This window comes from Hypanus sabinus, chromosome 5 (assembly GCF_030144855.1).
Source record: "Hypanus sabinus isolate sHypSab1 chromosome 5, sHypSab1.hap1, whole genome shotgun sequence".
Classification (NCBI taxonomy): domain Eukaryota; kingdom Metazoa; phylum Chordata; class Chondrichthyes; order Myliobatiformes; family Dasyatidae; genus Hypanus; species Hypanus sabinus.
In genome coordinates this window covers 68714553-68741155 of record NC_082710.1, presented here as the reverse complement: position 1 = coordinate 68741155, position 26603 = coordinate 68714553, and the positions used below count along the sequence as shown (strand labels likewise).

The window sequence follows — 26603 nt, the reverse complement described above, 5'->3', positions numbered from 1 at the left end:
TTCTGAATACTTGATCCACATTCTTAAATCTAGTAACAATTTCAATAACCTTTTGCAAGCCTGCAGTCTGATACTTGCAACAATGCTCTTAAATCACAACCTGCCTTTCTTCAAGTAGAGGTGTTTTACCGATGATTGCACAATGTTAGATTTCATTCACAACTTGTCAGCAAATGAAGTAACCTGTATCTTTCTGTATAAAGCAAAACCTAGACAGTATTTATTGTAATCACTGCTGTGATTGGATCCTGTGCATTTGGCTTTTGTGATCACATCACTGGAATGAGTAAAAATGAAGTTGATAAGTATTTTTAACTTGGCTTTGACCCTAAATCAACTTGGAATGATCTGTCATTTTGTGAAGTTTCAATTTCTCCTATTCTCTTCTGGTGGCGGGCCATTGTTCTAAGACATCTGGAGTGTGAAGGAGTGGTGGAAATTTTGTGTGATGCATCATCACTTCATTACTGAGGCACCCCTCTTTCCCCTCTAAGCTTAATGGAATTAATTTCCAGTAATATATCCTGGAATTCAAACAGATAGGGAAAGTTATTAGATATAAATTTTGAGCTGCAAGATAGGTTTTCAGAAATTTTGCCAGCATAGGTGTTAGAATGGAAACATCATTTTTAATGACTTAAATCAAGATTTTTGATTCTATAGGAAATTTGCATACTGTTGCTGCACTGAATTTTGCTAATTACAAATGTTCTGCAAGGGTCACTGATGCTAGTAACACCTCAGAAAAAAAATACTTCCATTGTGTGCAATGTCTTCATTGGCTTTAAATATTAAAGAAAAGGAGGCATATATAAGCCCAAATAATTGGGTTTTTGGTATCACTACCACATTCTTCTTGGGCCTTTACAAGAGTTGTAATTTTGTTAGTGAGAAGCTAAATTCTCAAGTTTTAAGAGAACAACAGTAGAAAATGATCACTGCATATGAAAAGGCTGCCTAACTAATTTTAACAAAAGTTACAAGCTGAGCAATGATGAAGGCAAGCATAAATAGTTGGAATTATGTTCTGGAATAAGGGGATGGCAAAGAAGTTAATCATTTTTTTTGGAGAGTATGATACTTTGAGGATAATCACAGATGCCCAAGCTGTTCACAGTCTACATCAGAGGTTCCTACCTTTTTTTATGCCTTGGACCAATAACATTAAGTAAGAGATCCATGGACTACCTCAGGTCTGCAAATGAAGGAACTGTGCATAATCTATCCAAGATGCAGATCCAGAAATTTGTGAGTAGTGAGTCTTTTTAATTCTCTATCAAAGAGGGCTTCTTTACTGAGTATATTTAAGATGATTTCTCAAAATTCTTTGATTCCCTGAGAGATCAATATATGGAAAGTGATACTGAAGATGATGGTTTCTAATCCTATTGAATGACAGAGCTGTCTTGAGGGGATAGGTGGGTTGCTTCTGCTGCTGCTTCTGTCTCTTACATTCTTGTGCTGATTTGTGGCCTCAGTGTCCCGTTGCATTCTGTGGCTAATGAAGTACATTTTCAAAGAAGTTGTTACTTGTAGTCTTTGCTATAATTCATTCCAGTTGATGTCTACACAAGACCTGTTCTAAAAAAAATAGAAACAATGGTTGAAAGAGAAATACTGTACATAAAATTGATTTATAAATTCTCATTTATGGGATCATTTGACAATAATGAAAGAAGTTTTTTTTAACTCACCATAAAGTCAGCACCCCTCATAAAGCAGCTCTCTTATTACTAGCCTGGATTAAATCTGCAACTGGAAGGATTCACTCGATTCAAACAGCTTTGACATTTCATCTTCTTGTATTTGTAAGATGAATGAATAAACTTATCCTCCCTGGAAGTTGAAATACACCTTGACAATTTCTGGTTTAAAAAGAAGGATCTGAAAGTTTTGTTTTGAAAACTTACTGTTTCTTGTACATAGCTGATCTTTCTGACTGCATTTTTTGTTTAACAGATATATTGCCTTTTCCCCGAAAGTAGTTTTCTATGTATTCATGTGGAAAGTGTTATTCATGAAGTATGCATTGCAAACAAAATTAGCCTGAAGAGAATTCACTAGACAGTGTACTTGTCATATAATGCAGTTCAGATCTCCTGTTAGACATGTTAGAATCTTCGGGGAGGTTCGTCACTCCAGTGACTTTTTATTTCTGGTGTTCTCAAAGTATATTTTTATCTATAGTCAGCAAATTTTAAAAAATGTAGAGGAAAAAATAAACATCACCGAAAACCATCAAAAAAACTTTGACAAACCAATGTGAAAGGGTTGAAGTATTGAGTTCAATAATCTTAGATGTGAAATCCTTAAGTTTAATTTCATGTTGCATTTTATATTGTGGAGTTTAATGAATTGTATGTAGTATTGTTTGTTAAATCTTTCAACTTGGAGTTTTGTTTTGAAATGCATATTTACCCAAGTGATACTGTATTCCAAAATGTATCTTTAAAAATACATTTGCTTTGTTTAGAGTATGTACGAGGAATTTGAAGGACCTTGAACAATGGTAAGAGTGCATATCTACTTCTGAGTAAACTAACATTTATTTGATTAAAAGTCTTTCTCTATATCCATGAGGAAAATGTATTCTTTGGAGGATGCATTCCAAACAAAATGATAAACTGATTTTCTTTTTATACTTTTTCGAGTCCGCATCTTAGCTCCTGTTGAGAGGCCTGTGTATAACTGCCATCAGGGTCCTTGTAGCTTCTTAACTCGACTCACAAAGTTTCAACATCTTTCAGTCCTATGTTACATCTTTCTAATGATGCCATTCTTCACCAGCAGAGCCATGCCACCCCCTCTGTCTGCCTTCCTAATCCTCTAATACAATGTGTAACCTTGGACCTTCAGCTCCCAACTACAGGCATCCTTCAGCCACAATTCAGTGATGGCCACATCATACCTGACAATCTGTAAGAGTGCAACAGGATCTTCCTCCTTTTTTCTTATACTCCATGCATTAAGTTAGAACAGTTTGAGTACAGTCGGCCCTCCTTATCCGCGGATATTGGTTCCGGGACCCTCCATGTTAACCAAAAAACACGGATGCTCAAGTCCCTTATTTAACCTGTCTCAGTGAGGGTGGAATTTAGGACCCAGGGGATCTCCGAACCTTATTTAACCTGTCTCAGTGAGGGTGGAATTTAGGACCCGGGGGATCTCCGAACCTTATTTAACCTGTCTCAGTGAGGGTGGAATTTAGGACCCGGGGGATCTCCGAACCTTATTTAACCTGTCTCAGTGAGGGTGGAATTTAGGACCCGGGGGATCTCCGAACCTTATTTAACCTGTCTCAGTGAGGGTGGAATTTAGGACCCGGGGGATCTCCGAACCTTATTTAACCTGTCTCAGTGAGGGTGGAATTTAGGACCCGGGGGATCTCCGAACCTTATTTAACCTGTCTCAGTGAGGGTGGAATTTAGGACCCGGGGGATCTCCGAACCTTATTTAACCTGTCTCAGTGAGGGTGGAATTTAGGACCCGGGGGATCTCCGAACCTTATTTAACCTGTCTCAGTGAGGGTGGAATTTAGGACCTGGCGGAGCTTGGGACCCGCCGCCCGCAATGTTTCTGTTCCATTGACGGAAGCGATCATGATTGAAAATAAAGTGGAAATAATAAAGCGATTGGAAAGAGGTGAAAGGCCATTGGTAATTGGAAAAGCATTAGGCTACAGTCAGTCAATGATCGGAACAATTTTAAAGGATAAAATGAGAATAATGGAACATGTGAAAGGCCCTGCCCCGATGAAAGCTACAATTATTACTAAGCAACACAGTGGTTTAATTATTGAATACATATGTTTCTTAAGTGTTTTATATGTATAGAAAGGTAAAATATATACTATATACTAAGACAAATCTTTGACTAACTGACGCTAAATAATACTGGATGTACCTGTTCTGACTTGCTTCTAATAGCTAATATAATGTAAATTCTATGTAAATAGTTTGTTATACTGTATTGTTTAAGGAATAATGACAAGAAAAAAAGTCTATGTGCTCAAACAATGAGTACTAGAGAGAGAACTTCCAGGTTTTTTTTCTCAATCCTGATCCGCGGTAACCTATGCACATCCTCCCGTATACTTTAAATCATCTCTAGATTACTTATAGTACCTAATACAATGTAAATAGTTGCTATACTGTATTGTTTAGGGAAAAATGAAAAGAAAAAAACGTCTGTACGTGCTCAAACAACAAATGCTGGAGAGAGAGCTTCCAGGTTTCCCCGATCCACAGTTGGTTGAATCCGCGGATACGGAATGCGCAGATAAGGAGGGCCGATTGTACTGTATTTGCTACCCTTCTTGAATCTGCATCCCTAATGCACTGATACTCACCCTGCTGGCTGCAATTTTGCCCTGTTATCTGCTTGCCCTTCCTGACAGTCTGACTGCATGCTATCTTGGCTTTTTTACCATCCGTCCTATCCTGAGCCCCTTCACTGCAGTTCCCACCCCACCCCCCTGCCAAATTAGTTTAAACCCTCCCCTACAGCTCTAACAAACCTGACCACGAGAATATTGGTTCTCCTTGGTTCAGCTGCAACCCATCCCTTTTGGACAGGTCATATCTCTCCCAGAAGAGATCCCAATGATCCAAGAACCTGAAGCCCTGTCCCCTGCACCAGTTTCTCAGCCGCAGATTCGTCTGCCAAATCATCCTGTTCCTACTCTCAATGGTGCGTGGCATAGGCAGCAATCCAGAAATTACTACCCGGGAGTCGTCTTCCTAGCTCTCTAAATTCTCTCTTCAGGACCTCTTTGCTTTTCCTTCCTATGTCATTGGTACCAATATTACCAAGATGTCTGGCTGCCTCCCCTGCCCCCCACCAAATGCTGTGGATGTGTTCCAAGATGTCCCTGACCCTGGCACCTGGGAGGCAGCATACCATCTGGATGTCCTGTTCATGTCCACAGAATCTCCTGCCTGTTCCTCTGACTATTTCTCCCTCTCCCTCTCCCTCTTTCCCTTCTGCACCACAGACCCATCCTCAGTGGCAGTAACCCAGTCTCCATGTCATTCACCTGGGAGGTCATCCCCCACAACAGTATCCAAAACGGTAAACTTATTTTTGAGGGGAATGTCCTCATGGGTGTTCTGCTCGAACTGCCTATTCATATTTTCATTCTTCTTGACAGTCACACAGCTACTCACCCCCTGCAACTTAGGGGTGACTACTCTCCTGTAACTTTGATTGATCTCACTCTCCCGTGGAAGTCGAAGGTCACTAGCTGCTGCTCCAGATCTCTAACATGGTCTTCAAGGAGCTGCAGCCGGATGCACCACACAGGTGTAGTTCCCTGGGAGACTCCGAGTCTGCCAGAACTCCAACATCCAGCATGAAGAACACACAACAGCCATTTACTACTCTAGGTGCAGTAATAGGGAAGGAAAAGGAACCTTAACAGAAGCTTACCCAGAGCCGATGCCTCTTCTGAGCTGAAGCTTCCCTTGAGATTTGTCTTGCACTCCCACCCTCACACAGGCCCACTCCCAACAATGGCCACTCTGTTTGTCCTTTCTGTACTTTTGTTTACTCTTCTCTGCACTGCTACTGCCTTTGATTGGGCCGATGAAGTGACACTAAATGCCTGAGAAGCTCTCCTTTTAAAAAAGACTGCTGCCGAACTGTGACCTGTGATTTACCCTTGTGATTTAGAATTTCTTTTTCCCAAGAAGCCTATTGGTGGGAGTGAACAAGGAGATAGAATTGGAGGAAGTGGGAGCTGTTAGGAGCTTTTTGGAGGAAGTCAAAGATGGATGCGTTGCTGCTGTAGTTTCAACTAATATGGAAGAACGTGAATTAGTCCCTATCCCAAAAGAGATAGTTGGACAAAATAAGCCTGCACCCTGGGGTGAGGGGATTTACAGGAAGTGTCTGCAGGAGCCATTGGTCAGTGTTTTATAAAGCTCAGAGTTCTTGAAAGGTACCAACAGATTGGAAGCAGTATTTTTAGAAGCAAAGATTACCCCTTTGTTCAAAGGAGGGAGACAAAAGCTAGACCCATTAGTTTAACATCTATTATAGAATTGTTTAATGTAATCAAATTAAGTCAATGTAGTTTTATGAAGGATAAGTCCTGTTTGACAAATTTGCTAGAGTCCTTTGAGGATGTGATAAGCAGTGCAGATAGACAGGACTCCAAGTGTAGTGTTCTTGGATTTCCAGAAGGCATTTGGCCAGTCTGGTGTATAAGCCCCTGTAATATTGTGTGATCGCACAGACTGAATACTGGCAGGTTATAAGTGGTGGTGTGCCGATGTTCTCATTTGGTTTCAATTACTTAATGAATAGAATATAAGACATCCAAGTTTTCCTATTACAAATGAGGTAAAATAGCATGTTGCATTAAGGATATATTGACCTTGTCACAGGATATGGATAGGTTGAGTTAGTAGACAAAAACTTGGCAAGTGGAAGTTAATGAGGGAAAATGAGATTGTGCCTGTTAGTAAAAGGAATCAAAATGCAGGCTTGTCTAAATGGAGTAAATGAGTGTTGTACATGTAGTGGTAGTTAATAGTGTTATCCCTATGGCACTCAGTTAGCCACTCCCACATGGGAGGAGTTCACATACTGTACAAGTATGGGAATCAGTAAAGTTCAGGAATATCCTGCATGCTGACATCCTGGTGTGCTCTGCACTATCCCTCAATAACAAACATGGCAGTACAGAGAAGTCCTGGTTGTCCTGTGCATAAATCACAAAGTTAGCAAGCAAGTGCATCAAATAGTTGCGTAGACAAATGACTCATTGGCTCTTATTGCAAGGGGATTAGAATCTAGAAGTAGGAGGTATCGCTACAGTTGGGAGTTGATGAGGCCATATCTGGATTTCTGTACACCTTTATCTAAGGAAGGATATAACCATATTTGATGTTCTAGAAGAGTTTCACTGTACTAATTCTTGGAAGAAAGGGTTGCCCCAGAATAAAGAAATTGGATCTGTATTTTTTCAAATTTAGAAACACGAAGGGTGATCTTGTTGAACTATAGATAGTCATGAAACATGACAGAATATACATGGAGATCTTTCCATCAGTGGGAGTGTTACCAAATAAGGGCAAGTCATTTGAAGCTCGGGTGTGGAATATTTTCTCACAGAGGGTGATGAATCTTTAGTATTTTCTATGCCAGAAGGTGGATCACTGGAGGTGCTTGAAGAAGAGAAACGTTTGATAGATTAGGAAATTCTAGGATATGGGAAGCTGGTACAGAAGGTGAGTTGAGGCCTTGGGCAGATAACCCATGATCAGATTGAATGTTAGACAGGCATGAAGGGCCAAGTCTCTTACTCCTGCTATTTATTGATGTTTTTGTGTTTATCTACAAAGTGCACTGCTTTGATTGCTTTGACATTGCTTCCTACACTTGTAACCTATGACATCCAAAAGGAAGAAAAAAAACTGGCACTAAGTTCTCCTTCAAGCCATGCATCTATTTTGACATGGAATTCATTTCCATTCTTTTATTGCTTCATCACAATCCTGGAGCACTCTGCTTACTTTCAGCATTTGCAAATACTCTTGCTTCAGTGACTAGTGTCCAAAGGGTGACTTAATATCATTTTGTCAAAGCTGTTGGGTATGGAATGCAGACATGACTCAAAACATTCTTCAAAATATTACATGTCCCAACAACTAACTGGAATTTTTTTTTTAAATTCTGTTCTTTTTAACTCATGTCATTGGCTTTAGCTTATGACTTTTCATCACTGAACTCACCAAAGTAAATAAACTTACTGCACTCATGGCTTCAAAATTGTCACAATTAAATCACATCTTTTGTGCTGTTTCTTAGCTTTCTCTTACTTCCTTTCAGCTATTTCTTGACAGCCCTTTCATCATCCTGGTGAATATTCTGTTTTATGCAGCCTTGATGCAGTTTTAAAAATGTAGAGCTCAGTATTACTTTAGTATTACCTGTATTTTGTAACCTTTCGCTCTCTTCAAACTTCCTTCTGTTCCTCTGGGCCTACCTACAATCTGGAGTATGCCACTAAATGATCCTTGTGGCCCATTATACACTCTGTACACCAGAGGCATTAATTAACGAAAGCTGTATAAAATGATGATGAACGTATCTGCCATAAACTGTAGCTGGGGTTAAGTTAAACCAGCAGGATGTGGAATGGAATCCAGTGAGGTAAATTAATTCACATCTAGAGCAATGGAAAATTATGATATAAGTTAAGGAAGGAAAACAGCAAAGGTAGTTAATTAGATGTCATGACCGATTACATTAAAACTTGTTCAAGAATTTTCAATACTTTGATCTTAGAAGGGATAGTGGACTGTCTCTAGTTTCGTTACTCCATATGCATTAAAAATACTGTTACTCTTCTCAATTCAAATGCACAAAATAGTTTTACGGTTTCCTAATGGATGTCGGTTGTTACCCTGATTTGCATGTTATTTCACCACAGTAATCTTTTTAATGCTTGCTATAATTGAGTTTTATTCCATCAGCAGAGAGCCTGTTGCGATTTACGGAATGTTCAAACGACTGGCTACGGAACTTGCACTAGGAATTTTTCTAAACGTTGATGCAGAGGAATCCGCAGCATTCTTCAAACAGATTACAGAGCTTTCAACACAGCACTGGCATGGTAAGTCTTCAATTCAAATTTCAAAGTTTACAGTACGTTTATTATCGAAGTAAGTATACTGTATACGACCTTGAGATTCGCCTCCTTACAGGCAGCCACAAAACAAGGAAACCCATTTTTTTTTTTTAAAAAGTTGTCTGTCAAACACTGTACAGAAAAAAAAACAAATCATGCAAACAGTAAAAGTAAGCATATAAGCAAATATGCACAGGAAGAGGCTACAACTAAATGAAATCAAAGTTGCAGAATGCTTCAACATAGAAGCATTTCCTTTGGTCTATGAATTATTCTGAACTGTTATTTTATTCCATTTGAACCACCCAGTCAAATTTTCTGCCCCTTTCGAGCTTAACCATGTTCTCCTGGTTCTCTTACCTGTTCATGTCCCATTATATCTGATCTAAATTTCTTGCATACTTGATGCGCAACTTTAGAGTTTTTATTTAGTTTCTCTTTGAGACTCCGTGCACTCTGTCCCAATAAAAACGCCCCTTCCCATTCCCTCTTTTAGGTTTTTTAATTGGAAAGTGAAAAAGACTTTTGTATAGCTTCCGCTATAATATGATATTCCAAAAGTCCTTAGAAGTGTGGTTTGTACTGCAAGTAAATTCACAAGTTATCACTAACAGTGGAAACGTTAGCAACTAGGTGGTATTTACTAGTTTTACTTGAGGGTTAAATGTTGGTTAGACATTTGGGGGAAAAAAGGCATCTTCTAAGAGAAGTGGTCCAAGGGCAATTGCAAACACGAGGAAATCTGCAGATACTGGAAATTCAAACAACACACACAAAATGCTGCTGGAACAGAGCAGGCCAAGCAGCATCTATAAGGAGAAGCACTGTCGACATTTCTGGCCAAGACTGACGAAACGTCGACAGTGCTTCTCCTTAGATGCTGCCTGGCCTGCTGTGTTCCACCAGCATTTTGTGTGTGTTGTTCCAAGCGCAATTGCATCTCTTGAGCTTGGTTTGAGATCCCTTGTAAAAAATAATATCTGTAGATGATCCTGCAATCACTTTGCAGTTAATGGAGCTAAGTCTAGTTTGTGTTGAACTGTTGAAGAGCAGATTTATCCAATAACTGAGCATTGGAAAAACATGTCCTCTCACTGCCACCTTTCAGAACAAGAGAATGACCTTATATCACATTTTCCATAATCTTGGAACCATGGAAGTGTTGATAAGACTGGCTAAGAGTTACAGATATAAAGAAACGTGTAGTCTTTCGTCAGGATCAAATTTTCTGTCAAAATAGAATGGTCTATTATATGTGACTGATTTCCTACTTGAGACTAGACTTTGAATCAGTTACTTGATCTTGCATTGTGACAAACAAAATTTCTTTCCATAATTTTGAAGCCTTCCCATGTCATCTCTAGTTTCACTTGAAGCTCTTTCTCCAAACATTATTTGCCCATCTACAGCTTGAATAATTTTAGTGCTGATTATCTTTCCTCACCACTATCCTTAAACCTTTCTATGCTCCTATTTGGTGGTTCTGCATTTTCATTACTATAGTAGCTTCTCAGTCATCTCCTTATTCCCCTCTAAAAGATTCTCAATATCTCTTCATTGCTCCATACTTAATTGTATCTGTTTGCTTATAACCAGAGGAGTCTTCCTCAGAACCCAAACCACCATTTCAAGAGAAATAAATTAGCCTGTTCTGGTTGATGCGCTCCCTCATCAAATCACAGGATGACACAGCATCATAACAGGTAGTTCACAGCTCCAGCAACCAAAGTTTTATCCTGTCTTCTGATGCATTTTTGTGAATTATGTACATTCTCCCTTTGACTGTGCATTTATTTTCCTGTATGCTCCAGTTTTTTCCCATGTCTCAAAGACATGCTGGCTGTAGAGGATTTAGGAAGAGTAAATTAACCCCAGCTAGGAGAATCCAGATGGAGCTGGTGGGAATGTGAGAAGGTGTAGGCTCAAGGAAGTAAGTGTGGGAGAATGGAATTAATAGGACTGTTCTGAGAGTTGGCAAGAATTCTGTGGGACAACTGAACTCCACCTAACTTGCAGGGAGATATAAAATTGTTAACTGGAGTTTAGGAAAATTGAAATTTGAAGGATCAAAATAGCTGCACAATATACTGCATTTCAAGAATAACTGCACTTCAAATGTAATTCACTCCATAATTGCAAGTTCTTCCCTTTATTGACATATAATCTTTTTTAAGCCTTAGATTCTAGTTTTAAATTATTCTAACCTCCATTTTTGGTACATGGTCTTACTATTTGATACATTGACCTCTTTCAAATAGAATTTGTTTGACATTCTTTAAACCTGTTTAAATTGCTAATTTCCAATTGTTTTCCTTGGTTCTGCAGAGCCTGGACTCAATTTTTAACTGTTCTTTTTACCTGATTATGCTAGTCTTTTTTGAATTCAAGTTAGTCAAATAGCTCCCTAATGTTCACCCTTTAAACGTTTATGCGCAGTGCACGCTGTTGAATGAGGTTACTCATTCATGTGCTAGCCACCAACACTTGTGAAAAAAACTTGTGTAAAAAGCACTTTAGTGTCAAGATACTACTACTCCATAACTTGTCCACTTGATCATGTCAGTAGATATGAAGTATATTGAGGTGTTTTGTGGAAGGCCCATTTAATAGTAAGGAAGTTTCAGAGTCATTTCTAGAGTTTGAATTAACGATAGGTGTGAATGCAAGACTAGGTAGAAAAGATATGAAAATACAAAAAGTTAATTTTATTTTTAGTACACATCATTAGGGGTGATTATATTTATATTGAAGCACATAGGTTCAAAGAAATGTATAGGTTTTCTTTCAAATGTAGCAAGCTAAGGTGGAATTGATTAATAGAGAACACTGGCGCTGTGAGTTGGGTAGTGCCTGTGCTTTGAAGTGTTTTCCAGAATTGAGCAAGGGCAGACACTGAATAAATATGACAAGTGCAGACAGCTAGAATCAGATAATAGCATTATAGATGTACTAGATATGCACGGTAGGCTTATTCAGAAAATCAGAAGGCATGGGATCCAGGGAAGTTTGGCCAGGTGGATTCAGAATTGGCTTGCCTGCAGAAGGCAGAGGGTTGTGGTGGAGGGAGTACATTCAGATTGGAGGGTTGTGACTAGTGGTGTCCCACAAGGATCAATTCTGGGACCTCTACTTTTTGTGATTTTTATTAATGTGGGGGTAGAAGGGTGGGTTGGCAAGTTTGTAGACGACACAAAGGTTGGTGGTATTGTAGATAGTGTAGAGGATTGTCGAAGATTGCAGAGAGACATTGATAGGATGCAGAAGTGGGCTGAGAAGTGGCAGATGGAGTTCAACCCAGAGAAGTGTGAGGTGGTACACTTTGGAAGGACAAACTCCATGGCAGAGTACAAAGTAAATGGCAGGATACTTGGTAGTGTGGAGGACCAGAGGGATCTGGGGGTACATATCCACAGATCCCTGAAAGTTGCCTCACAGGTAGATAGGGTAGTTAAGAAAGCTTATGGGGTGTTAGCTTTCATAAGTTGAGGGATAGAGTTTAATATTCATGAGGTAATGATGCAGCTCTATAAAACTCTGGTTAGGCCGCACTTGGAGTACTGTGTCCATTTCATTGGAAAGGGTACAGAGGAGATTTACTAGGATGCTGCCTGGTTTAGAGAGTATGGATTATGATCAGAGATTAAGGGAGCTAGGGCTTTACTCTTTGGAGAGAAGAAGGATGAGAGGTGTACAAGATATTAAGAGGAATAGACAGAGTGGACAGCCAGCGCCTCTTCCCCAGGGCACCACTGCTCAGTACAAGAAGACATGGCTTTAAGCTAAGGGGTGGGAAGTTCAAGGGGAATATTAAAGGAAGGTTTTTTACTCAGAGAGTGTGTTGGTATGTGGATTGCACTGCCTGAGTCAGTGGTGGAGGCAGATACACTAGTGAAGTTTAAGAGACTACTAGACAGGTATATGGAGGAATTTAAGGTAGGGGGTTAAATGGGAGGCTGGGTTTAAGGGTCGGCACAACATTGTGGGCTGAAGGGCCTGTACTGTGCTGTACTATTCTGTGTTCTATTCTGTGAAGTCATGCAGCACAGCTATGCCATTTGTAGAGAGTAACATTTTGAGTAAAATGTTTGAGTGAATTACAGTAAAGCTCTGATAATCCAGCACCCTTGGGACTTTGGTTCTGGACCAGCACATTTTCTGGACTGTTGGGTATTAGTCTGTTAACGCTCCAGCAGACTTTAATTAGTGAAATGAAAAGGTCTAAGAGCAGAGTGATAAATTTTCCAGTGAACTTGTTAAGGTTAAAGAGCACGGGAGATGGAAAATTGGTGAGTTTAAAGGGAGCATGGGAAATGAAGAGCCATTTCCTGAGTCATTAACATTTCAAACAATAGAGTAGTGATGTTAGACTCTCACTTTACTGTTTAAAAGTGCAATAGTTGCAATCAAAATTTAAAATTTGCACATCATGCCAAAATTGGTTGCGCAGTTGAGAGAAAGGGAGCCACTGGTCGCACAAACATATCAAAAGTCAAACCTGAACATTACTGAGCCTTTGGAAATCACCCAGATAATCAGAGGTATGTGAAAGCTGTTGGAATCAGTTTTTTAAAATCAAAATTGTTATAAAACTATTTAAATATTTTTAACTTAATTATTTGCAGATATGACTGGAAAATAACTGAGTTTGACAGTGAATGGGGATGTGGGCAGTGCTCTGGCTGGTTTAAAGCGGAGGGGTTAAATGAGCTATAAGAGCTGATGTGAGGTACCTGCACAGCCTTGGGGTCAGTGTTGTGTCCAGTGGTAGTGCAGAAGCTCAGATGCACTGTATTGAGTTTCAGGGTGCCACTGACTACTGGCAGGGAAGTTGAGAATGATCTGATGCCTGTCATTGCTGGCAGCTCCTCCAACCCAGGCAAAGGAATGTTTTGGTCCTATGATTCTATGGGTTATGTTTTGCGATATTTGATTAATAGGACTGATCTCTGCTCCTGTGAATGTGAAAGTGTCAGCATGGTCGTCAGGATTTTCTCAGGCTCTTGAAGCGAAAGAAAAGCTCCTTAATATCATCAATGACCGTCTCAGGAGTGAGGATAAAGGGTGAGCCTTGTCAGATAACTCCATGCTTGTTTTGTGTGCATCTTCTCTAATAATACTGACTATCAGATGGAAAGTATATCCAAAACTGGACTTAATGATGTTTTATCCAGAAAGCAAAGGATTTTATAAGATTTGTTAAGCAATTTTTAGTGCACCTTTAGTGCCATTTAATGATGCTCACGGTGAATGATGAAATGCTGACTTCTCAGAGTTGCTGCTGTGTACTCCATAGGGCCACGAGACATAGGAGCAGAATTAGGCCATTCAGCCCTTCGAGCCTGCTCTGCCATTCTATCATGGCTGATCCCAGATCCCACTCAACCCCAAACACCTGCCTTTGAGGCCCTGACTGATCAGGAAATGATCAACTTCTGCCTTTCAATATACACATGGACTTGGCTGGGGCAGTCTGTGGTAGAACATTCCACAGATTTGCTACTGTCTGGCTAAAAAAATTCCCCCTTACCTCTGTTTTAAAGGGTCACTCCTCAATTTTGAGGCTGTGCCCTCTAGTTCTGGATACCCCCACCATAGGAAATATCTTCTCCACGTCCACCCTAGCCAGTCCTTTCAACATACAGTTGGTTTCAGTGAGATCCCCATGCATTCTTCTAAATTCCAGTGAGTACAGGCCCAAATGCCAAATGCTGCTCATATGTTAACCCCTTCGTTCCTGGAATCACCCTCATGAACCTCCTCTGGACTCTCTCCAATGACCACACATCCTTTCTGAGATATGGGGCACAAAATTGTTGACAGTACTCCAAGTGTGGACTGAATAGCATCTTATAAAGGTTCAGCATTATCTCCTTGTTTTTATATTTTATTCCCTTGAAATAAATGCCAACATCTCATTTACCTTCTTTACCACAGACTCAACCTGTAAGTTAACCTGGGAGTCTTGCACAAGGATTCTCAAGTCCCTCTGCACCTCTGATGATTGAAACTTCTCTCCATTTAAATAATAGCTCAAACTATTATTCCTTTTATTATGCATATCATATATTTCCCAACACTATATTCCATCTGCCACTTTTTTGCCCATTCTTCCAATTTGTCTAAATCCTGCTGCAATCGCATTGCTTCCTCAGCTCTACCTACCCCTCCACCTATCTTTGTATCATCCGTAAACTGTGCCACAAAGCCATTAATTCCATTATCCAAATCATTCACAAATAATGTGAAAAGTAGCAGTCCTAACACTGAACCCTGAGGAACACCACTGCTCACTGGCAGCCAACCAGAAAAGGCCCATTTTATTCCCACTCGCTGCCTCCTGCCTGTCAGCCATTCCTCTCTCCATGCCAGTATCTTTCCTGTAACAGCATAAGATTTTATCTTGTTAAGCAGTCTCATGTGTCGCATCTTATTAAACACCTTCTGAAAATCCAAGTAAATGATATTCACTGCCTCTCCTCTGTCCACCCTGCTTGTTACTTCCTTGAAGAACTCTCATATCTGCCAGGCAAGATTTTCCTGTATAGAAACCATGCTGACTTTTATCATTAGTCTCAAAGTACCTCGAAATAAATGTCATCGTTAAAAACAGACTCCAACACGTTCCCAACCACTGAGGTTAGACTAACTGGCCTATAATTTCTTTTCTTTTGACTCTTCCCTTCGTAATGAGTGGAGTAACATTTGCAACCTGCTGGTTCTCCAGGACCATGCCAGAATCAAGTGATTCCTGAAAGATCATGACCGATGCATTCATTATCTCTTCAGCAACCTCTCTCAGGGTCTGGGATGTAGTCCATCTGGCCCAGATGACATATCCACCTTAAGACCTTTGAGTTTGCCTAGCACTTTTTTCTTTGTATTAGCAGTAGCACTCACTCCTGCTCCCTGACACTTACGGACCATTGGCATACTGCTAGTGTCTCCCACAGTGAAGACAGATGCAAAGTACCCATTAAGTTCATCTGCCCTTTCTTTGTTCCCCATTTTACTTCACCAGCATTATTTTCCAGTTGTCCAATATCAACTCTCACCTCCCTTTTACTCTTTATATAACTGAAAAAAATTGGCTAGTCTTCTCTTGTATTTCAACTTTTCCCTTCTTATATTTTAGATATCTTTTGTTGGACTTTTAAAAACTTCACAATTATCCAACTTTCCACTCAAATTTGTTCCATTATATGCCCCTTCCTTGGCTTTTATGCAGTCCTTAACTTCCTTGGCCAGCCACAGTTGCCTACACCTGCCATTTGAAAACTACTTCCTCTGAGGGACATATCTGTCCTGTGCATTGTGAACTATTTCCAGAGCCACCTCTGCTCTGTTGTCAACCCCGCCAGTATCCCCCTCCAATTCAGCCACATGGGCAAGCTCCTCTCTCATGCCTGTGTAATTCCCTTTATTCCATTGCGGTACTGGTACATCTGACTTGTGCTTCTCCCTTTCAAATTGCATTATGAATTTAATCATATTATGATCACTCCCTCCTGAGGGTTTCTTTACATTAAGCTCCCTAATAAGATCTGGGTTATTACACAACACCCAATCTAAGATGGCTTTTGCTTAAGCACAAGCTGCTCTGAAAAGGCAGCTGCAGGAATTCAACATATTTCATCTCTTGCAATCTGACACCAACCTGATTTTCTCAATCCCCTTGCATATTGAAGTCCCCCATTACAATTGTGTCATTACCCTTATTATATGCCCTTTCCAGCTTCTTTTGCAATCTTAACCCCACATCCTGGCTACTACTTGGAGGCCTGTATATGATTCCCTTAATTTTTTTTAACCCTTGCAATTTCTTAACTCCACCCACAAAGATTCAACTGGCCCTATGTCACCTCTTTCTGAAGATGTAATTCCATCTCTCACCTGCAGAGCCACACCACCGTCAATGCTTCCTGCCTGTCCTTTTGGTACAAAGTATAACCTTTGATTTTAAGCTCCCAGCTATGGCCTTATTTCAGCCACCACTCAGTGTTGCCATACTGACCAATCTCTAATTGCGCCACGAGTTAGTCCACCTTATTCCAAATGCTACGTGCATTTAAATACAGTGCCTTCAGCTCTGCATTCTTCACCCTTTTGAATTTTGCCTGTATGGTACAATTGCCTCTTTGCTCTGTTTGCATTTGTACCCAATCATTGGCTTGTACTTCCTTACATTCATGTTACATCCATCATCTATTAGTAAACCTGTTGGCTCTTCCTCAGCTCTATCATACTGGTTCCCTTCCCCGTCATAGAAAATCATTGTCAGACCTGCGCGAGAATGCTCCTGTTGCATCTGCAAAGTACTCCAATCAACGACTCACAAAAAACTTGCGGATTTTTCAAGCTCTTTGTCTCACCTGCACAGGAGCGCTCCTGATGCATCTGCCCATCACTCTTCGAAGTTGAAGCTTTACTTACCTGGTAAAACTAAATCACACACTCATTATTAGAAGTACAAATTAAATGCCTGTGTTGGGAAACAAATCTGTGAAAGCCACATCTCTGCCAGTAATATTTCCATGTACTTGGTTAATCATGGGACAATACAATCAGGCTGTAACAGTGGAGACTGCAGGTGCTGGAATCTGAAACAACGAACAAGATTGGAGGAGCTCAGTGGGCCGACCAGCACCTGTAGGAGGAAAGAATTTCTCAATGTTTTGGGTCAAAATCAGGACTAATATAGGGTTTGATCCAAAATATTGACAGTTTCTTTCATCCCCCAGATGCTGCTCAACCTGCCAAGTTTCTTTAAGGTGCTGAAACACACATAAAATGCTTGAGGAACTCAACAGGCCAGGCACCATCTATGGAAAAGAGTGCAGTCGACATTTTGGGCCGAGACCTTTCAGCAGGACTCTTGAGGAAGGATCTCCGCCTGAAACGTTGACTGTTTATTCGATTCCATAGATGCTGCCTGACTGCTGAGTTCCTGCAGCATTTTTTGTGTTGCTTTGGATTTCCAGCTTCAGCAGGCTTTCACGTGTTTGGTGATATTCTGTTTGTCTTTTTTTTCATTTTTGAAGATATTTTTATTCAAATTTATAGACTACAAGAAGCTTTGCTTTTGGTATTGTTTGTAGGATTAACCATTATTTAGTGTTAAACATTTGCATAATGTTTTTGTCCATCCGTTAAATTTTAACAATATATCAGGCTGTTTATATTTGATAACCGACAACGTAATCTATGGAAATACAACTCTCCATTGGGAGTAGAGAATTGCCCCCAAGATCGTAAAACAAATCAATAATTGTGCAAAGTAACTCTGATGTATTGATCTACAACAGAGGGAAAAAAGCCATTTGATCAGAACACCCTGAGGATACCGAATCATCAGAAGAATTTGAGAATGCTAAATCATATGTCCAAAACGCAACACTTTTTACATACATATAAATTATATGCAACATGATCTGTAGTACTCTATATGATTGTCACTTTTCTTGTTCTTTTTTTTTCAATCTTTTTATTAAATTTCATATAAAAAAAACAACACATGATAATGAATAGATTACAAATTCAATAAACTTGAAATTACATTAGTAATAGGATAATAATATCCTATTAAACATCAATCAACAAAAGGTACATAAATCAATCAAGTCTATATAAATATATATGAAAAAAAACAAAAATAATCATCAAAAAAGAAAAAAAAATTGAAAATATATATGAGAAAATATATATTGAAAAAAATATACTAAACTAAACTAACATGGGCAATAATAGCACTTTATAAATATATGAAGGTGTCAAGAAAAGAACTCCGGAACTCCATACCTGAACAAGGATAAGTAGAGAAAAGGATCTGAAATAGGCCAAATTAATTCATATGAAAGTGTCGAATAAATGGTCCCCAGGTTTCTTCAAATTTAATTGAAGAATCAAAGATAGTGCTTCTAATTTTTTCCAAACTCAGATAGGAAATAGTTTGGGAGAACCACTGAGATGTAGTAGGAGGATTTACTTCTTTCCAGTTTTGTAATATAGACCTTCTGGCAATTAATGTTACAAAGGCAATCATTCGTCTGATTGAAGGGGAAAGCTGATTGCCATCTTCATTTGGTATACCGAAAATTGCAGTAATAAAATGGGGTTGTAAATCGATATTCCATACTGAGGAAATGACATCAAAGATGTCCTTCCAATAGTTATGTAAAGTGGGACATGCCCAAAACATGTGGGTCAATGAAGCCACTTCTAAGTGACATCTGTCACATTGAGGGTTGATATGCGAGTAAAATCGGGCAAGCTTATCTTTAGACATATAAGCTCTATGTACAATTTTAAATTGTATTAAAGCATGTTTAGCACAAATAGAAGAGGAATTAACCATTTGTAAAATTTTTTCCCATTTATCTGTTGATATATTACATCTAAGTTCTTTTTCCCATTCTTGTTTAATTCTATCCGATATTTCTGGCTGTATCTTCATAATCATGTTATGAATAAAAGCTACTAATCCCTTCTGACAAGGATTAAAAGTAAAAATCAAATCTGAATGTCTTTTTTTATTATACCCTTCTACCTATTTCCATGAAAGTTTGGCTAATTGGGGCAACCCCTTAATTGGACCAAAATGTACTGGTCCCAATGGGTCCCAATTAACTGGAATCCACTGCATTTTTCCCCAAGTAATTCCAAAACTGAATATAGAATTCCAGATGAAGTCTGATAGGAAATCAGTCCAACTAAGACATCACTATTTTGTTAAGAATGTGGCTATACAAAAAATTGTCTAGAGCAGATAATATACATTGAACTCATTGCTGTGTTATGAGTCAGCATGAATTTCTTCTGGGTAGAAATGCATCAGTAAGTACAATGAGTGTTACTACACGTTCAAGAGTTTACACCAGGCATGGGCAAACTACGGCCCGTTAAGCTTTTTAATCCGGCCCGCAGAACTTGATGAAATTATATTAATAAACCTTGTTAACGTTTTCCCCCGCAATTCTGGTGTTTTCCCAATAGATGACGCACTCTATATACATTGACCTTTGTTGAGGTGCAGCGTATTACTCCACATTTGTGCTTTACTCTTTGTTCGGCTCGACCTATTTGTGTGAACAGGCGTTCAGCGTCATGAACGTCAACAAAGCCAGCCACAGATCCAAGTTAACTGACCAACACCTCAGATCCATCCTGAGAATCGCCACAACAAAACCAAATCCAGACTTTGATGCGCTGGCTAAAAAGGGAGACCAACAACACTGTTCCCACTGAAATTAAAAATAAGTTTCTTCGTTGTGTTATGTAAAAAATGCATTTGAAAATTTTTTTTCAATAAGCCTTACATGTTACATGTCATTTCTGTTAAGTGATGGACATGAGTAGTGCGCAGGTGCACGTACGTTCTCAAAATAAAAAATGCGCTCCAGATCAAATAACGCGCTCTGCATACTGGCGCGCTGTCATTGGTCTGTCCTTGTGCTGGTCGTTGTTGAGTTTTGGCACAGGGGACAATTGAATAAGAAGGAGCAGGACAAGTAGACCTGCATCTCCTACCGTTTTTGAAATAAAGACAGTCAGGAGGAGAGTGATGATGATAATATCTTGAAGGATAACAGAATTTTCAGTGCTTTAAAATAATAACTGTTAATATTAAAAAAGCTGTATTTTATTCATTTAATTTTCAGTGTTTTAAAAGTCATTTCAATAAATAGCTAAATACCATGGGACTTCAAGGACAGATATTTTGTTGTAATGCATTTGTTCATTTTCAATTGAAATTAAAGCACATGTTTTCTACATATCCCATGATATTTTATTTTCTCTTATTAGGTGTATTACCAAAACACTCCGTCCATCTGCTCCTGGTCCAGCCCCCCTGTCAAATTTTCGAATGCTTTGTGGCCCACAAGTCAAAAAGTTTGCCCACCCCTGGTCCCTTCCATTGAAATTCCATTCAACATATTTACAATTCCTGAGTTTTAAGGCTAATTTGTTTTTTATTTGTCTCTTTAATATTCATAATGAATGAATAATAAATTGTAACCAGGTCCATACTAGGTGTTGATGGTATTTCAGCAATGGTGAAGATGTCTGGTTTGTAAGTGTGTAATCAAACTTGTTTTGTTATTTAATCAGCTTCATTTCCAAAATAAAGGACGTACCATTCCCAGAAACCTCCAGTGCAGCACAGCATCTCCTCCTCTTTATTTCAGCACTAATTCCCAAGGCACTTGCGTCACTGTTGACTTCCTTTACAATTGAACTCGCTGGATCAAACAAGGTACCCTCACTTTCTGTTCTATTTATAAGGCATTAACCACTGTAGAACAAAAATAACCTTTAGTTGTTTTTATTGATCAAAGTGCTCAGTCCTATGAAAGCATTGATTTAAGTGTACTTCCATGTTTTCCTTTCTGTTTGGCGTCTGAACATTTCTTTTGCAAAGTCTAACTTTGCTGATTTTTTTTCAATTGGTTTATCAGCCTGTTTCTTCTACTTTTGTGCTCTACCCTTTCCATTAGGGTAGGGTGTCTTTTGTCTTCTCCAGAGCTCTGTTCAATGGCCTATTTGAAGTTATCATCCCAAACTTCCCTTTGTCAGGTAATCTTAGAGCATTGGCCTCTGTACATTAATGAAAATGTAATTAATGTTCATAATCTACTGAGTAAACTAGTTACAAATATGTAAATTTAAAAATATAGTTTCTATTGATTGAACTGTGTTGAGTTGATATGAACTGCAAAATTAATCATTATTCTTTGTACCCGTGGTTTGTTCACATTTCCTCAGATTCATTTGATAGTTAACCATAAATTTAGTCAAGAATCAGAGTTTGGAAAAAGTTCTAGATGGTTTTGATCAAAGATTTGAGCTTTTAAGGAAGTGTCTTGGGAATGGAAAGGCCAAAGAAAGAAATTCCAGATATTTGGCTCTGAGATGTATTTCTTCAAGGGCATTTCTGGTATGTAACGTTGGATGTGTAATGTAAAGAGGAAATGAAACTCATAAGAAAGTGGTTGGACACAAAGTTCTAAACCTTTGCCACTGATTAAACAAACAGTGCTATTCATAAATGGAACTCCTCACTGTGAGCACAAGATTATTGAATGTATCCATATATCTCTTTCTAGGCCTAATTTCAGGTATAGTCTTGTTTTAATTGTGAATACTTATTCTTGGATCTCTATGCTGCTGTAATTCTGGCCATTGCATATCCCAGAGATCAATGGCCAAGCAAAAACCAAGACTATATGCCAAAATTAGGGCTAGAAACAGGTATGTGGATACAGTCCTGTGCTCACGGTGGTGTTTCCATTTAAGAACACCACTGTTTGGACAATCAATGCCGCAGTTTTAGAATTCTGTGTCCAATCAGTTTCTTATTTGAGTTTGGCTTTCTTTTTTCAATTGAAATCCAACATTAGGTACTAAAAATGTCCGTAAAGAAATCTGAGCAGGTCCTGTAGTTCACGTGGCTGTATCAGGATCAGCAGAAAGAATCCTGCATCATGTATGTGGAGAGAGATGCTCATACTTGGTACAGCCCTGTTCTTACTATGATACTCCTACTATTGATCAGTCAAACACTCCAAGGAATGAGACTGTGAAGTCCCCATTAGACTATAGCTTTTAATTTGCTTGGGGATTGTGTTCAAAGCTGAGGCAGTAATCAGTCAGTGGGAATCTAAGTCTGCATGGGAAATGTTTTCAAAAAAAGGTTGATAACATTTTAGAAAGTTTCAATACTATTGGCTTAACATTGGTCTAAATCTTTAAGTGGTGATTGTACGTCATGTCCAATGATGACAGAATGACTATGTGGGGGAGTTTTTAAAGTAGAAAAGCTGTTGTACTGAGGCACTCAGAAGTCTAGGTTCAATGGTACAAACAAGCATCACAAACTGGGGCTTCCTTGTTTGCAGTGGATGATCATTTTCTGTGCCTTATCATGCTGTTTGCGCTCCATGGAGCATTGCAGAACCGCCTTTCTGGCTATCAGATCTTACTGTCGATCTCATCCGTCCAGTCCACTAGAATTGACTTTTCATGCTGGGACAGGAATGTCCCTATCTCACCTGGTTTAGCTGCCAGTTGAAGCAGTGTATTGGGGTGTGGCCACTGTTGCATGCAAACAGCTACTTGGAGCCACAGGTGAGACTTGAGTGTCCTGTAGGGACCAAAGATGAGTGAACTGCCCTGGAATGGACATGACAAGCCCCTTCACCAGAGATGCTATCCTTACCAGGGTACCCCATCCACCCTGACTTTTGAGTAATGACAGGCCTATCTGCAAATATTCTGATGTTTCAGAACATTATGGGTTTTGTGTTCTTCCCCCAACAAGTATATTGGAGCTTTCAGAGCAAATGTGAAGCTCTTGCCACAAGAGGGCCTCAGCAATGTACTGAAGCAGGAGTGAGTGTTCACCTAAACAGCTGCTACTGCTCACAGCTCGAGCCAATGGCACCCCATTATTATAATGAAGCAATTTTTGTGATGTATTGATCAGCGACAGATTTTATCTGTGAACATACTTTCATTCTTCATTTTAACAGAATTTTCTTAGTTTTGTATATTGCACCCACCCACTCTTCTCACCACTCCTCAACCTTTTTCATCTTCCTTTGCCCCCACCATCTCTCTATGTTGGCTAATTTTCAGAATCAGAAACAGAATCCCATTTCTTATCACCAGCATATGTTGTGAAATTTGTTGTTCTGTGGCAGCAGTATCTTGCTATAATAAATATATGATAATAAAAAACTATAAGTTTCAATAATTGTACATAAAATAAGTAAATAAATAGTGCCAACAGAGGGACGAAAAATAGTGAGCGAGTATTCATGGGTTCAATATCAGTTCAGAAATCTGATGGCAGAGAGGAAGAAGCTGTTCCCAAAGCATTGAAAGTGTGTCTTCAGGCTCCTGTACCTCCTCCCCGATGGTAACAATGAGAACAGGTGATGGGGGTCCTTAATGATGGATGCTACCTTTTTGAGGCATTGCGTTTTGAAGGTTTCCTGATGCTGGGGATGCTAGTGCCCATGAAGGAGCTGGCTGAGTATACAACTTTCTGCATCTTTTTCCAATCCTGTGCAGTGGCCCCTCCATACCAGACGGTGATGTAACCAGTTAGAATGCTCTCCATGGTACATCTGCAGAAATTGGAATGTCTTTGAAGATGCTTACAAAGAGGCAAGACAGCGCGAGCAATGTTTTTGCAGACCCCTTTCTGCAAAGTGGACTCACTTTTGGGGACTCTGCGATACCGTTCTGTTTGTTACTTGTTTTTTTGATTGTTTGCATGATTTGTTCTTATTTTCACACACTGGTTGTTTAATGGTCTTTGTGTGGGTTTTTTTAAATTAATTTTTTAAATAAGTTTCTACAATGCAACAATAGAGAACAGTAAAAAAGGTTTATACAGTGCAAAACAAATATACCAAATGTACAGTTCATAAGAATTAAGGAAAAGCACCCATAGTAGGATGGTAGTTAGTTACCACCCCACCCTCCCACTATCTAACTCAAAGCCAACCTTACGATATATAGAAAAGTTAATCAGAACTTTTATCACCACAGAGCTGTATTTATAAAGAGGTATATTGCCTACTACCTGAGCTATAATATGTTTACACATCAAAAAAAAACATAAATGTTAACCAAAAGAAGCTGAAAGTAAGAAATGTAAATGTATAAAAAAGGAGGGATGAACCCTTAGTCTAAACAGGAATTATGCAAGTATTCAAGAAAAGGTCCCCACAGCTTTTGGAACTTTATGTCCCAATTAAGAAGTGAATAATGAATCTTCTCAAGGTCTAAGCAGAACATAATGTCTCTAAGCCATTGAGCATGAGTGGGTGGGGCAACATCTCTCCACCTAAGAAGGACTGCACATTTGGCCAAAAGAGAGGCAAAAGACAATGTACGACATTTAGTCAGACTCAGATGCATGTCATCTTCTCCCAAGGTTTGGGATTCAGTTCTCGAGTCAGTTAATTCAACTTCTTTATGTGCTCGCCACTTCCTTTTATAGTTCAAGGTTGTACTGTACAACCTGTACAAGTTCTATCCTGATATTAGTCCCTGTTCCAACAAGTGTAAAGGGGGCAAGGCTTCCCTTATTCATATGTATTGGGCTTGTCCTAGCTTGGAGAAATTTTGGAGAGATGTCTTTTTAACTTTATCCCATATACTTTATTGCTACTTGGAATCTAACCCTCTGATTGCTCTTTTCGGCACCCCGTGTGTGTTTTTGATTTGTGGCTGCCTGCAAGAAGAGGAATCTCAAGGTTGAACAGAGTATACATATTTTGGCAATAAAATGTATTTGAACATTTCAAATCTCTTCAAGAAACTCTTAATGAAATATAGTTGCTCTCATGTTGTCTTTGTAATTGCATCAATATGTTGAGCCCAGGGTAGATCCTCAAAGATGTTGAACACAGGAACTTGAAACTGCTCACCTTTTCCACTTCTGATCCCTTGATAAGGACTGGTGTGCCTTCCCTTCACTTAGTTTCCTGAAGTTCACAATTAATTCCTTGCTCTTACTGACATTGAGTGCAAGGTTGTTGAAGTGACACCACTCAACCAGCTGATCCATCTGGCATCTAAGCACCACCTCCTGACGATCTGAAATTCTGCCAACAATAGTTATGTTGTCGGCAAATTTAAAGATGGCATTTAAGCTGTGCCTAGCACAGAATCGTAAGTTTAAAGAGAGTAGAGCAGTGGGCTAAGCATGATGCAACCTTGAGATGTTTCATTGTTGATTGTCAGCGAGGAGGAGATGTTATTTCCAGTGAGGGAGTCGAGGATCCAGTTGCAGAGGGAGGTATAGGAGGCCCAGGTTTTGAAGCTTATTGATTAGAACTGAGGGTATGATTGTGTTGAATGTGGAGCTGTAGCCTGATGTCAGTATGAATATTGTCCAGGTTATCCAAGGCTAAGTGGAGAGCCAGTGAGACTGTATCTTGCTGTAGATCTATTGTGGTGATAGGCAAATTACAGTGGGGCTGGGTCCTTGCTGAGGCAGGAGTTGATTGTGCTCATTACCAACCTCTCAAAACACTTCATCACAGTGGATGTGAATGCCACTGGGTGATGGTCATTGAAGCAGCTCTCCCTGCTCATGTTGGGCACTGATATCATTGTTGTCCTTCTAAAGCAGGTGGGAACCATTGACTGGAGCAGTGAGAGATTAAAGATGTCCTTGAACAGTCTTCAAGTTGGTTCAGGTTTTCAGAGCCCTACTAGGTACACCATCAAGGTCTGGCGCCTTGCGAGGGTTCACCCTCTTGAAAGATGTTCTGACGTCACAGGGTCAAAAGATGCTGCAGGGATTCACACAGGTGTAGTCCATGAAGCAAAGTACACAGCAGTCCCTCTCGTCCACCAATCTTGCTCTGAGGTCTTCAGTTTTATTTTCCAGGGTCTGTGCATCTGCCAGCAGGGTAGGTGGCAGTGGAAGTCTGGAGCCTCAGTGCTTCAATTGTAGACAGACGCAGCATCCCTACTTCCGTTTTCTGAGAGGGGAATTGCACTTGTGACCTGAAGCTGCTGTCCGAGGTTCATTGATTTTGAGTATCAATAGTTTTTTTAAAAAACATCTTTAAAGAATGCTACTTACTGAAGTACCTGTGACTGTTTCTCTGGATTACAGTAGTGGTAGTGCTAAACAAGGGCCTTTGAAGCAAGGCTCTAGAGATTAGGACAAATTAGAGATGGCTGGGGGAGGCAGAGGAACGATTACAGGATTGCTTGGAGTCAGTGTATTCAAGGGCTGTATTCAAGCACTCGTCTGAGGATCTGAATGACTACACCAGGATTGTAACAGACTTTATTCAAGCAGCTGTAGAGGAATGTGTCCCCACAAAATTATTCAGTGTCTTCCCCAATCAGAAGCTCTGGATGAAGTATGAAATCCAAAATCTACTGAGAGGCAGATCAGAGGCACTCAAGTCTGGTGACCAAGAATGCTACAAGAGATGCAGGT

At 39.6% G+C, this 26603-nt stretch overlaps 1 protein-coding gene across 6 annotated transcripts in view; it reads left to right on the top strand.

Annotated features, from left to right (window-relative positions):
* LOC132394227 (uncharacterized) overlaps positions 1-26603 on the top strand; it is a 210610-nt gene that overhangs the window by 58714 nt on the left and 125293 nt on the right. For all 6 annotated transcript variants that reach the window (XM_059970105.1, XM_059970104.1, XM_059970103.1 and 3 more), the window contains 4 exons: positions 2474-2509; positions 8481-8620; positions 13573-13696; positions 20741-20885. In XM_059970105.1, the coding sequence (XP_059826088.1) occupies positions 2474-2509; positions 8481-8620; positions 13573-13696; positions 20741-20885 (445 nt within the window). The remainder of the gene's footprint in view (positions 1-2473; positions 2510-8480; positions 8621-13572; positions 13697-20740; positions 20886-26603) is intronic.